This window comes from Petaurus breviceps, unplaced genomic scaffold (genome assembly GCF_028583685.1).
Source record: "Petaurus breviceps papuanus isolate PSGF00001 unplaced genomic scaffold, PetGlider_PUasm1.0 185, whole genome shotgun sequence".
NCBI classification, from domain to species: Eukaryota; Metazoa; Chordata; class Mammalia; order Diprotodontia; family Petauridae; genus Petaurus; species Petaurus breviceps.
Genome location: NW_027185797.1, coordinates 11480796 through 11494981, shown reverse-complemented (window position 1 = coordinate 11494981; position 14186 = coordinate 11480796). Strand labels below are relative to the sequence as shown.

Genomic DNA, 14186 nt, shown 5'->3' with positions numbered 1-14186 from the left:
GATCTCACTTTCTTCTTCTTGCCTGAGAAATCTTTGCCCTGGCACTCTCCTCATCAGTGACAGGAATAACAAGAGTTACTGTCCTGATTTTCTTAGCTTCTGTCTTGTTCTTTCAGTTTTTAAAAAGTTCAAATTTATTAAAGGATCCATTCTTACACAAAATCAAAACAGAGTTGCTTCTTAAATACACACAAATATAATCATATACATATGTACACATATGTGTAGTATATAATCACACACCTCAGTTTCACACATGTATATGTATATTATGCATATATGTATGTATAGATGTATGTGTGTGTTTGTATGTATGACCTTGAGGGACTATTTCAACTTATGTAACTGCAAAAATGGGCATCACATGATAGTGGATAAAGCTGGATTTTGTTAGCTTCTGAATCAGCAAATTAAACATTAACCAAATGCATGATATATTTGCAAAATAATATGAAATTCTAGGAGAGGCAGTGTGGCTTAATGGTTAAAGTGCTGGTGGCCTCTGGTTCAAGTCTCACTTCTGATACAGACTATCTGTGTGACCACAGATAAATCAATCTGATACTTCCCCAGGCAACTCTCTAAAACCATAAAACTTCCCTGTCTGTATCTGCAAAGGAAAGTGTCCTCACAAGGAGTTTCCTATGTTGATGAAATCACCAGGTTTCAAAAAAAAAAGCAAAAAAATATCCATTGCTTGGTGACCTTCCCACCAGTTATTGATTGAACCAACAGTTGACTTTTGTTGACTGAAGTCTAGAAGCAATGCCAATTCATACTCTATATCAGTGGGCTGCTTTATGATAAAGACAAGAGTGACCAAGTGTGAGAAAAGAAAATACCATTTATAGGAAGGGAAATTGGCATACGTACCAGTTGCATCTGACTAGCTTCAAGAAAAATGGCCATTTTCTAATCAAATGAGTGAGTATTTTGTATTACTATCTCCACATTTAACAAGATACTAGTTAATGGATAAGTCATCCTTAGAAGAGACAGTAAAGGGAACGGCAAATTGAAGGTTGAATACTCTTCTCCTTCATGGATTGCATAACACAGAAATACTGCTAAGAAATCCTGAGGAGTCAGGCAGCTGTGCTCAGTACAATACAATCCAGACCAATGAACATTGATGTAGTGCCTATTGTGTGTCAAGCCTTGTGCTAAGTTCTGGGATACAATTAACAAAAGAAAGACAGTTCCAGTTTTCAAAGGGTTAACAATCTAAAGGGGGAGACAACAAACAAAAGGAGGCAGGAAAGGGGGAAGGGAGAGAGAGGAAAGGAATACCAGGGGTACCTGGTAGAGGCATCTTGCTCTGTGGAGTTGAAACCAGGAAGAGCAAAGTAGAGTGATCAGAGAATACAGTTTCTGCCCCCTATAAAGGAAGTCATTGGGAAGAGTTTGATACTCTGCCCTCCATTCCTCCAATCAGAGTGGAGAAGAGGCTAAGGCAGGTGATACCGATAAAGGCTTGAGTTAGAAGCATGGTGGTTAGTTTAGAAGTGAGGAGTTTATCCTGGAGGGACATCTTGTTTCATGGAGTTGAAACCAGACAGGGGAGCAGATGGAACAGCTAAGTGGGACAGTGGATAGAGTGATGCGACTGGAGTCAGGAAGTCTCCTCTTCTAAGTTCAAATCTGGCCTCAGAGATTTACTAGCTATGTGACCCTATGTAACCTTATTTGCCTCATTTCCTCAACTGTAAAATGAGCTAGAGCAGGAAGTGGTAAATGACTGCAGTGTCTTTGCCAAGAAAACCCCAAATGAGGCCATGAAGATTTGGACACTACTCATGAACACCAGGAGTAGATTCAAAGTGGAGATACAATGAACATCACCTCGGTGCTCCTCTTATCTAAGGCTGATCTGTTACCCAGAGGTTTAAGTTAATTTGGGGAAGTGCAGCTCAAGAAAGCCTTCAAGTCTAAGGCAACTTGAAGTCTGGCCTGACTTCCCTGGTCCTACTCTAAGCAAACCCTTTCAATCTGCCTGGACAATTCCATTTGCCTTTTAGGTATGATAAATTCCTCCCAGATCTACGATCCCTTTGTCTACTGTACACCTTAACTTTGACTGCCAATTTGATAATCTAAAATTAAGATTATTACATATTAATCATATCTTATCAGTATCATTTCATATTCCCCCTTTTTACATGCCAAACTCTAGCCAAACAGGACAACCTTTACCCTTCCACCCTTCAAACACACTCTATGTGTGTTCTGACTTCTACACCTTCATGCAAATAGTGTTCTGAATCTGGAAAACTGTCTCTCCTTCTCTTGGCTTACTAAATTCCTAACCATCTTTTAAGTATGACCCAAATGTCTTTTCCTGAATAAAGCCTTCCCTGATCCTCACCCACCATCAACAATGACTTTCTCTCCCCACGTTTTACCTGACACAACCCTTTGTCTCATAATGTTCTTATGCACTTATATGATTTCATGTATTATGAATCAGCATAAAAGTATTCATTAAGCATATAACTGTATATCAGGCACAATATATCTGGGGATCCAAATATGAAAAGTGAAACAATGTTTACTTATAAGGAATAGAGAGATATCTTACATATCTTCCTTAGTTTTCTGTATACTCTAGGCATCTAATACATGTTTGTTGATGGAATGTATGATTTAATTACAGCAGGGTCACCCTGGCTTGTCTCTAGAGACAAGAGACATTTTTTCCACCCTATTGTTTGGCTACATCTTGTTTATGGAAAGAAGGAAGGAAGCAAGCAAGGAAGTAAGGGAGGGAGGATGGAAGGAAGAGAGGGAGAAAGGAAGGGAGGGAGGGAGGGAGGAAGGAAGGAAGGAAGGAAGGAAGGAAGGAAGGAAGGAAGGAAGGAAGGAAGGAAGGAAGGAAGGAAGGAAGGAAGGAAGGAAGGAAGGAAGGAAGAGAGGGAGGGAGGAAGGAAGGAAAGAAGAATCTATTAAGTATTTGCTATGTGCAAATTATGTGCTAAGCACTTATACAAATATTTAATTTGATGCTCACATCAACCTTAGAAGGCAGATCTATTATTGTTTACATTTTACAATTGAAGTAACTGAGCTGAGGCAGACAGATGGTAAGTGAGCTATTCAGGGTCACACAGCTAGTAAATAACCTGAGTGATTTTCACTCAGGTTTTCTTGTGTCCACACCCAGTGCTCTATTCACAATACCCTCTAGCTACCTCTAATGAGAATATTTCTTTTTTACAACAGGATTACTTACTAGTAGTTCCAAAGGATGTTATAGATAATTTACCCAGATTTTAGTGAAACATTAAATAAAATCTTTCATACCATTTTTTAATATAATGGCAAGATGCAACCTAGAAGATAATAGAATTAGATGGATCTGAAATTGGTTGAAGGGCCAGAATCAGAGAAGAATGATTCAATGTTGACTTGGCAGGATGTCTGCAGTGGCGTGCCCCAGGGCTCTGTACTTAACCCTGTGCCATTCAATTGTTTTTAATCCAAGTCATTTACACTCTTTGTAGCATAATACACTAAAGAGCAAGGTATCTCAACACACTCTAAAATTGACATAGGGTAGAAAGCTGAATCATGTGAAGAATATATAATGGGAACTTCCCAGACTGATTTCATTTTACAATAATAGATGTGTTTCTGAAAAGCAAATCAAATTTTGAAAAAGCCAATGATATTTTTGATGCATCATGAAAATTGTAGGAAATCCTTTTGTAAAATAAGCAATTAAACATTATTTTTGAAATCTCTTTTGGGTGGTAATTTTTTTTTCAAATGCAGTGATGTTTTAGATAGAAAATCCTTCAAGAATAAAATTCCTTTAAACTAAATTGTAGATCTAGTGTGTAGCAAGGCAGTTGTGGTCTTATCATCTTTGGGTTGCTGGAATGGTTAAATTCTCTCAAATATAGGTCTCTCTTGAATGGATCTTACTACAGTTGGGAAGGGACTCTTGGGGATTATACAGTTTTATAAGATCATAGAATAATAGAGCTGGGAGGCACTTCAAAAGCCACTGAGTCCAATTCCTTCCCTTGACAGATGAGGAAGATGGACACTAGGGATGTAAATTAATTTGTCCAAGGTCATTCAAGCTGTATTCATTAAAACAGAATATTAAGTGACCCTCTGCCTTCAGAGTCAGTATTCTAAATACTGGGAGAAGGGTGTTTCCAGAGCTATTATCACATGAACGTGGGTAGTGGACAAATCTGAGCTAGGCAGGCATCCTTAAAATTAAATGGTGGAGAGTAGGGAGCCAGAGTCCTTCTCATTTGAGTGGGAGACGAAAAAGAGTGTACCAGCTAAGTATGCCACAGAAGACAGCCACGTCTTCCTATTCATCCCTATCCCTTCTCAATTATTTCTCCCTCCTGCAATGCATTTTCTGATGGTAAAGTATAGCACTAGGAAAAATATCCTCTTCATTAATGAAATCGTTAAGCTAAATAATTTGCTAAAAGTAAGGTATGCCTGTAATGCAATTGAAAATATACAAGGTTAGTAAAGTGCAGTGAGGTTGTTATTCTGTGATGAACAGTTTCACATATACATCTAGCAGAAAGGTTTTTTGGGGGGAGAGGGAGTGGCTTCTATTTCTAAATAATGGCTATAATATTAACTAGCTCCAAGAAACTCATCCTTTCAAGATCTGTGAAATCATATCATAATTAGAAAAGACACTTAGTCCAACCCATACTTGAAGAAAAATCCTCTCTATTTCAGACCTAACAAGTAGGCAGTTAGAATTTTCTTGATTTAAGGTGAAGGGGAATCCTTTACCTCTAAAAATAATCCATTTTACTTTAGGGTTGCTCCTCAGACACTTGCCAGCTGTGTGATTGTGGGTAAATCACTTAACCCCTCTCTGACTCAGTTTCCTCACCTGTAAAATAGCACCTACCCCCACCCCAAAGGTTTCTGTGAGGACAAAACAAGATCATATTTATCAAGTTCTCCAGGCATCACAAAGTGCTATATAAATACTAATTGTTATTGTTGTCATTGTTTTGATTGTTAAAAACTGTTTCCTTCTATTCAGCATAAATCTATGTCACTGTAATATATAGGATGATAAACTTATGACCTAGAACTGGAAAAGAGACTAGAGATTATATATAATCCAATCAGACCCATTTACAGATGAGAAAACTGAGGCACAGAATCGAGTTGCTTGCCTGGAAAAGTCACATAGGTAATGAAAGAAGTGGTATTGGTGTTCTTCTGCCTCCAAATATAGGACTCTTAAAACTACACCAGGTGACCTCTTAATAGAGCATAGAAACTCATTAAAATAATTTGGGTATGTCTTTCATGAGCCTTCCAGGAACCAGTCTCCTCACAGCACACATTTGTGTTTTTGCATTTATTGCCTAAGGAATTATTGTACTGGGTAACATTGTGTGTGTGTGTGTGTGTGTGTGTGTGTGTTTTGTATTATCTCTAATGGAAGGTTTGTGTATCTAGGTGTGGACTCCATTATAAAAGGATTTCCTTCATTATCACTGAGCTCTAAAGGGCCAGGGTTCCATCAAAAAACAATTATCCCCCAATTCTGTTATATTTGTTTAAGCAGTATACTTTATCTACTTGAGTATTTGATCTGCATAGCTTATGTTCTCCTAGAACTAATCTCACAACCTCTACTTCTGGGCACCCAAGATGACAAAAGGGCCCCAAAGCTTTTCCTGCTACTGTCCATGGCATCCCTTTCAACACTTCCCCCAGGAAAAAGGAAAACCACCTGAAGTCAAAACCTCTTTTGGGCAAAAATACAAAATAATCCACCACCACCATCATCACCATCACCATCACTATCACCACAATCATCATCATCATCATCATCATCATCATCATCATCATCATCACCAAAGCAGTAGATTCTAGTATAAGGTTCCTAGTTCTGCCTTCTAGAGAAAAGCAGAATGTGTCTAATTTTTCTATGGCATACTAGTATTTTAAATACTTTAAAACAGTTATCAACATTACTTTTCACCTACTTCTTCACTCCTCTAGGCCAATCAATCTTGCCTATTATGGGGCAGGCACTGTTCTAAGCACTTTCCAAATATTATCTCTTTTATTCTCACAGCAACCCTGCAAGATAGGTGCTGTTAAAACCTCCATTTTACAGTTGGGAAAACTGAGGCAAGCAGAGATTAAGTGACTTCTTTAGCATCAGACAGCTAGTAAATGTCTGAGGCAGGATTTAAATTCAGGTCTTCCTGATTTTGCCAAGGGGGCAGGTAGGTGGCAGAGAGAATAGATTCCACTGACCCTGGAGTCAGGAGGGACTGAGTTAAAATCTGGTCTCAGACACTTGACACACTTACTAGTTGTGTGACCTTGCGCAAGTCACTTTACCCCAATTGCCTTGCCTTACTACCTCCAAAAGGTACACAAAATATACCACCTGGCTGAAAACCATTGTATGGCATGACCCCATACTCTATCATTTTGACTATGTAGTAGGACACTGCAGTGGAAAGAACCCTTGATTGGCATCAGAATGGCTGAGTTTGAATGCTCATCCTTGTCCCTCATGACCTTGTTGACCTTGGAAAAAATCACTCCTTCTCTTTGCTCTAGTTTCCTTATTTGTAATATGAAGGGATTAGAATTGTTCGAGAGTTCTTAACATTTTTGTGTGTCACAGACCATTCAATAGGCTGATGAAACCAATGGATCCCTTCTCAGAATAATATTTTATATGCATAAAATAACCCAGATAATTATTAGGAATTAGGAAATCAGTTATATTAATTTAATTTTTTTAAAAAAGTCATAGTCCAGTGAAGAAGCTGTGACCAGTAGATGATTCTAAGCCAGAGCAAAATCTCTCAACTTTTCATCACTCCTCTGCATGCTCAGCAATGCTTTGGGCATTCCCATCCACTAAGACAGATAATATGTCTTTAGGAAATGATGTTCATGAGTTGTTACAGCTAAAAAATAATTAGTACCAGTCTGTAGCTCTATGTAGGTGAACCATTCTGGTCTAGCCAGGTTGTTCGGTTGAAAAAAATACATACTGTCCATTTTAGTCTATCATCTCACTTGAAAGGATACTAGACTAAAAATATAAGAATGATAGAAGGAACCTCAGAGATTGTCTAGTTCAACAGTTCCCTTCATTTTACACATGCAATCAAGACTTGAAATGATAGGACTAAAACCTATTATTTCTGACTCCAATTCCAAAAGTCAGTCTACTCTGTTTTCTAACATTGGGGGAAAGATATCTACGCTTAGAGAGAAAGCAAACAGATTACTTAGATTATGCCAAAGATTTTCTTTTGAAAATTTCTATGTCATTAATACATGTCATATATGGAAAAAGAGATGGTTCTAAGTTCAAGGCACACACTGAAGAAACTCCTTGGTGCTCATTCATGAGTATTAGCCAAGGGCTTTTTTTATAATATTCTTGAAACCGTGACCCAGAACAAATTCCTTTTTGTCCTCAATCTTCTTCAATGTCCCTCCTAATAATAATGTTAAGAGTTAACATTTATATCACACTTACTATGTACCATGTCCTGTGCTAAGCCTTCCTAGATCTGAGCTGTATAAGTGATACACATCAGTGAGAGTGAAAAGATAAAAAGAAAGATGAAATAAACCATGACCACCCCAAGAAAAGCAAGAAAACCTGGAAATATGGGCTTACTCTTTAGTGTCTATGTACACATAAAAACCATATGCAAATTATATAATAATATGTATAATCTTCCTAAATATGGAAGTATGTACACCCAGATGTGATCTTCTTCTGGTGATGAAGACTAAGCTATAATCTTCTGCTAAAAGATGTTCTTATCATTCACTTCTTTGGGAAAGAAATCATCTGACTAAATTATAATAAATATAGAAATTTATGGGGCAGCAATTTTTATTTTGTACACATATACAAATACATATTCCTTCATATAAACACATGAATGACAACATGGCATATTGTATAGAAAGATGGGCCTGAAGAAGTCAAGAAGACATGGTTCAAGTCCCTCTTTTGACACATATCCAGAACACCACCCTGGGCAAATCCCTTAACCTCTGAAAACCTTGAGCAACTCTCTAAGACTGTGAGTTGAAAAACAGTTACCAGTTTGCGTTGGTAGATGGCCATCTTTACCAGGAGTTCATGGTATGAATGAGACCACAGGTAAAAAAAAATAAAGGAAAATATGATTGCAAATTATGTATTTTAAAGAAGTTAGGGGGGCAGCTAGGTGGCTCAACGAATAGAGCACAAGCCCTGAAGTCAGGAGGACCTGAGTTCAAATCTGGCCTCAGACACTTAATACAAAAAATTAGCCATGTGACCTTGAGCAAGTCACTGAAAACCCAATTGCCCTACCTTCCCTCCCCCAAAAAAGCAACAATAACAACATAAATTAGTTGTAGACACCTTTTTCCCTTCATGGCTCATAAGCAGCATATGAAGGCAAGATAATTAATCCTGATTTCCATAACATTACCATTAAACACCAGTCAAAGGAACACTCAATCAAAAAAAAAGTTAGGTATGAATTGTTGCTATTCAGTCATTTTCAGTTGTGTCCAACTCTTCATGACCCCATTTGGGGTTTTCTTGGCAAAGATACTGGAGTGGTTTGCTATTTTACAAATGAGGAATTGAGGTAAACAGGGTTAAGTGACTTGCCCAGGGTCACACAGCTACTAAGTGTCTGAGGCCAGGAAGATGAGTCTTCCTGACTGCAGACCTAGAGCTCTACCTATTGTGCCACCTAGTGATCCCTAGATATGAGTTAGTTTTAGTTTCTACCAAGAGAAGTCAATTTTCCAATCATATGTGACTCTCCTTAATCACTTTCACTTCTTAGAGCTGATTTTCCTTTCCCCTAAAGATAAATCAGTAGATTAGTTAATCAACTCTAACAACAAAAGACATACTTTTGACGCCTTAACAGATATAGAAAATTAATATATCCCATCACAAAACAATCAACTAACTACTATCAAGTTATGAGGATTCATATTTTCCATCTATTTTATTTTGTAGCAAATGTCCTAATTTAATGGTACACATTTGTATATTGTTGTTAAGTCACTTCAGCTGTGTCTGACTCTTCAGGATCCCTTTTGGAGTTTCCATGGCAAAAATAGTGGAGAACTTGCCACTTCCTTTTCCTGTTTATTTTACAGATGTGGAAACTGAAGCAAACAGAGTTCAGTGATTTGCTGAGGGTCACACAGCTAGTAAGTATCTGAGGCTGGACTTGAACTCATGAGGATACATCTTCTTGATTCAAAGTCTAGTACTCTATCCACTGCTCCACCTAGCTGGCGTATACATTTTATATTGTCAGATTTTTATGAAATGTTTTCCTATTTCATTTAATCAATAAAGTGATCCTTCATTCTTATTGCATCATGAGTATATATTTTAAAATTAGGGCATTTTTAAAGTTTCTTACTATATCCCATGAACTAACTGTAAAAATTCAGTTTAAGATTGGTAGTATGGTTTGATTAGATGACTATTTTCTTAAATAATCACAGCTTTCTAAGTTCTGTTTTTCTTTAGAATTACTGGTGACAGAAAAAAAAGACAAATAATGATAGCGTCCCTTATACTAAACTAGAAAATATGCTAATATATGCCATGGCATAATAATGTCATTTGTTTTATTATAGGCTTTTTTTCTAGGGAATGGCAATGGGAGAGAATATAGAGAAGTCATGCCCACACTAATTGCAAATGAATAGAAAAACCCAGAGATTTTTTTCCATGCCAATTCCAACCAAAAGGGGAAAAATGAACATAAGTTTTAGAGTAAGAAAGACAAGGACTGGGAACGATTTTCAGGTGCTGTAGTTATACTTAGCAACTAAATCATCTCAACACTGTAAATATATTATCAACTCTAGTGAATACAACATTCATCAGAGGATGCTACTATATCTGTGGTCCTGATTGCAGTAGTGTTTATGACTGAGTCTCTGCTTGTGGTGATGTTCCCTAATTCTCATCTTATTTAGAGCATTACGGCTAGTGATTCAAACACAGCTCTTAAGAAAACAAGGCTTACTGAAAGACTTTTTTAGTTGTAAACATTCAGAAAAGAAGTCATTGTTAAGGTAGGCTTTCCAGATCATTCATTCTTTTTTTTTTTAATTTGTGTCATTTATTGTCAAATGTTACCTAAAGTTTTTCTAAGTTTTTCCAAAGTTCATAGAGTACAGGCCTCATGAATGCTTTAAAACTATTTGAGTGTGTTTGTATTCTTGATAATATTTGTGTGTTCTGAGACACTTTGCAATTAAGAAATAGATTGAGAGTTATTCATGGTTTTAACTTTGGGGGTGGGGGTAGTGTTAGGAGAGGAAGAATAATGAGAATTGCCATCTCCTTCTCATAAGAGAAAACCTTCTTGCCTCAAACAATCTTAACAATGTATCTATCTGATTATGATGTTATTCTGAGATCCAGCTATAGGAAAATGTATTCTTACAACAAGGATTAAATCATTACAAACCCTATCATTAGCATTAGAGCACTCCAAATTTATCCCCTGAAATAGGTAGATCTCTGGAGTGTTCTTGAGAGGATTCATCACATGGTGTACTCCTTCCAACTTTGAGCTGCAGGCAAAGAAATTATAAGCACCCATTATTTTCCAATTATATCTTTATCAATAATAACTCCCTAGGTCAATTTTTAAAAACTTCATACTTCTAAATTTATATGCATTGTCAAAAAGAAATATTATTTTGTGAAACTTTGATAAAAGATAGCAAGTATTATAATTAAATGATATTGTGAATTATTAAGGATACATTCACATACAGACACATACACACAATATCTGGGGCATCCTTACACTTGAGTCTTATTAAGAAGCAGGGCGGTAGTGGAAAAGAGGACTCAGTTTGGACTGAGAGGTCATGGATTCAACTCTATTGCTTACTACCTGTGTGATCTTGAACATGGCAATTAATGTCTTCTAAGCTTGAATTTCCTCCTATGTATAATAAAGAGGCAGCACTGCAAGGCCATTAAGTTCCCTTGCAATTCTCAATTTATGACCTGAAACACCTGAACAAGTAAGTAGTATAACATAGTGGATAGAGAGAGTTGGCCTTAGAATCAGGAAGAAACATTCTGGCTATGTGACCATGGCTAAGTCTCTATACTTTCCCATGCTCCAGGCAGTGCTGAACTGCACTAATAGAGGAAGTTCTTCATTGGGAGCTCCCTAAGGCTAATGAAATCATAGATCTGGTAAAAAAAAAAAAAAACAACACATGATAGACACATGATGAAATTGAATTTTACTGTTATCAGTAAGATGTTTCTAGAACACAGGATGATCAGTAAAATGCTAAAGCTAACACAATAAAAACACTAAAAAGAAGGTAATCACAAGTTAACATCTATTGACATAAAAAAAGATTTTAAAAAAATCAAAGTGAACACCACATCCTCCCTTTTATCTGAACTTTTGCACCCACTTTTTATACATTAAAGTCCAAGAGTTTATTCCTTTCATAGAGGTATGGATCTAGACTTCAGCAGTAGATACAGTACATAACTAATCTTCCTTATAAACCCGCTCCAAGGAACATAAAGTCCAAATTGAAGGGCAATAATACTCAACCACTGAGAAAGCTACTGATAAATAATTCTCGGATCATCTCAGAGCGGGGAGAAAGAAGATGGGGACAAGCAGAACATGGTATTAATATAAATGGAGGAAATCAGGGGTGGAAGGAGGAGGGAAGAGGCACAGGAGTGTAAGTGAACTGTGTGGGGGATGAATATGCTAGAGGGACTGACAGAAAGCTCCGCAGATAGCCTTGAAAATTTGGAGTTAAGAAGAACTAGGATCTGACCATGGTACTGAACAAGATCTCACAGTTGAAAACCGTAGGCAACAAGTATTGGAGAAATATACCTACTTTTCATTGTCTGTGAAGAACAACGGCAACAACAAAAACCGCTGTCATAGGAAGTGAAACTTCAGCTACCCTTATTTCCTCAAATGTTTTAAAGGCATTTCCCATCTTCAAAACTTCCTAAAACCACAATCAAGGCTGGTAATCCACATGCATCTCCCCTCAAAGATTGTCCTTGAAGGGCAAGACAAATTTCTGTCTTAACCTGGCAATGAAAGGTCTGGTATTGAGATTCTGACAAAAAATACAAAGCCTTTTCCAGTATTCAAATATACTTGGTAAATAGGATTCGGTCTTTCCTGTAAGCACAGATGCGTAGTTTTACAGTACAGCAAATAGCTCATTTTATCACACTATTGAGAGTGGAAAGGGCTATGTATAAAGATCCCCAGGTTGTGAGGGGGAATGGGCTGGGGGGGGGGGGAGAAAAAACTATAACCAGTTTTGCCCTAATACTGTTGGGAGATGGTTGACGATGAAATAGCCTTCAGAATTACCCTTGCTTCTTCATTCCACAAACCTGCAAGGGAAAGTCCAATACAATGCCAAGACAATTTCCTCAATCCATCTCAGGGGAGGTGAGCCTTCCCTGGGGGTTGTTTTCAAACGCAAAAAGTGCAGAGAATGGTCAAAAAATAAAACCACCCGAAAGTGCAAACACCACATCATGCAGTTAAGTCAAAGCTCATTGCAAAGGAAGCCTGCCCCAGAAAGGAAAGAAAACCGTACAGGTCAAGGCAAACCGGGGAGGGGAAAGTAACCCATGCGATGCTGTTGTGGTCTATTAAAAAGAATTTATAACCCAACATGTCCGACCCCAAGACTTACGTGTTCCGTCAAACCGAGTAGCTATGGTATCAAGGAAGGTGTTCTGAGGTGCCAGTAATCCCTTCATAACAGGCATTTTTCCAGCGTGGTGTGAAATTCTCCATCAAAGTTTGTCTGGAAGGGTGGTTAGGAAAGAAAGTGAAAAGAAGGGAGAAGGGAGAAGTAAAGATGGGAGGGTTGGTGAGGGAGGGAGATTAAAGTAGGAAATGAAAAGGAGAGAGGAAGGGAAGGCTGAGTGAGGACCGGGCAAGGGAGTTCTTAGCTGCGGGTGCGGTGCTCTCACTTGACCCAGCCCTGGGAGCGCTCTCCACGCCCGCCCCGCACATCCAGGCTCAAACCCGCGCAGACTCCCTCCTCTTTCTCCTCCTATGCCAGCTGCCAGAGTTCTCCACCTTCCCTCCCGCTGCAGCTGTGCCCGCTAGGCGCCGCCGCACGGCCAGCCCCCCGCCCACCCAGGACTGGCAGAGTGGGGCCAGAGGCGCCACGTCCTGCCTCCCCTAAGAGGTTGGAGTTGGGCAGTAGACAGCCGAGGCTGGCGGCCCTGGCAGCTGGGCAAAGAGCTCCTGGCTGGAAATGCGAGAGCGGCTCACCCCCCCCCCCCCCGCCCCCAGGAGCCAATGAACAAAGACCCCTTTGTTTCTGCTCAGTCCCTCTCCCCAGGAGCCTCGAGCCTCGTGGGTGTGGTGTTCTGAAAGGGGAGGAGACAGGTTGGCTCAGGTACCCCAGCCTCCGCTGGGCACTCACTACTTGAGTGTGGGCGGGTAGGCGGGGGGGGGGGGGGAGGGGGCGCGGCAGTGGGATTCCTAGTGGACTTAACCCTCTCGCCCCCTGCCAATAACCTGTCTTTGGAGATACCCGTGGCCCAAAGAGGATCTTTGACAGACTTTCAGTGAGGCTCCCACTCCCTTGAACACCTGAGCTGGAAGAGAGTTCAGGAGTATCCACAGTAATCACAGCAATTATGGCGGGGCTTTTGTTTGGTTAAGTGCTGGAGTTCTTTCGTCCCAGCCACCAGGCCAGCTGGAGTTGGAGGAGACCTCCAGGGATCCAAGTCCTAGCTAGGCTGGGGGGAGGAGGGGTTGGGGGCGCAGCTCTAGGTTGAGACTGACCTTTGCCCAGGGTTCCTAACCCCAGAAGTGACAAGCTCCAGGTGACGGAAGGGGTTGGTCTTTAACAAAGAGAAGCCCAACTTCGGAGAGAATTAGACGCCCCCTCCCCGCTGGGGACTTCCTTCTTTTAGTCTCTTCGTGGGGAACCCCCGAGAGACCCAGCCAAACCCGTAGGAAAGAAGAAAGGGGAGGCTTCCAGTTCTCCTGTGTGCCACGAGAGCGGACCATGCCGAGTGACTGGATTTAGCAATAAAATCCAAGAAGAGAGGGAGGCGAGGGCGTAATTGGAATGTGGAAGGGAAGAAACACACACACACACACACACACACACACACA

General features: G+C 39.6%; 1 protein-coding gene and 1 long non-coding RNA gene across 2 annotated transcripts in view; one reads left to right on the top strand and one right to left on the bottom strand.

The window, feature by feature from the left end:
* KCNH8 (potassium voltage-gated channel subfamily H member 8) overlaps nucleotides 1–13257 on the bottom strand; it is a 400864-nt gene extending 387607 nt beyond the window's left edge. The window contains exon 1 of the mRNA XM_069088459.1: nucleotides 12742–13257. Within this exon, the coding sequence (XP_068944560.1) occupies nucleotides 12742–12817 (76 nt within the window). The 5' untranslated portion in view covers nucleotides 12818–13257. The remainder of the gene's footprint in view (nucleotides 1–12741) is intronic.
* Nucleotides 1–14186, top strand: part of LOC138161671 (uncharacterized) — a 158963-nt gene that overhangs the window by 68676 nt on the left and 76101 nt on the right. The window lies entirely within an intron of this gene.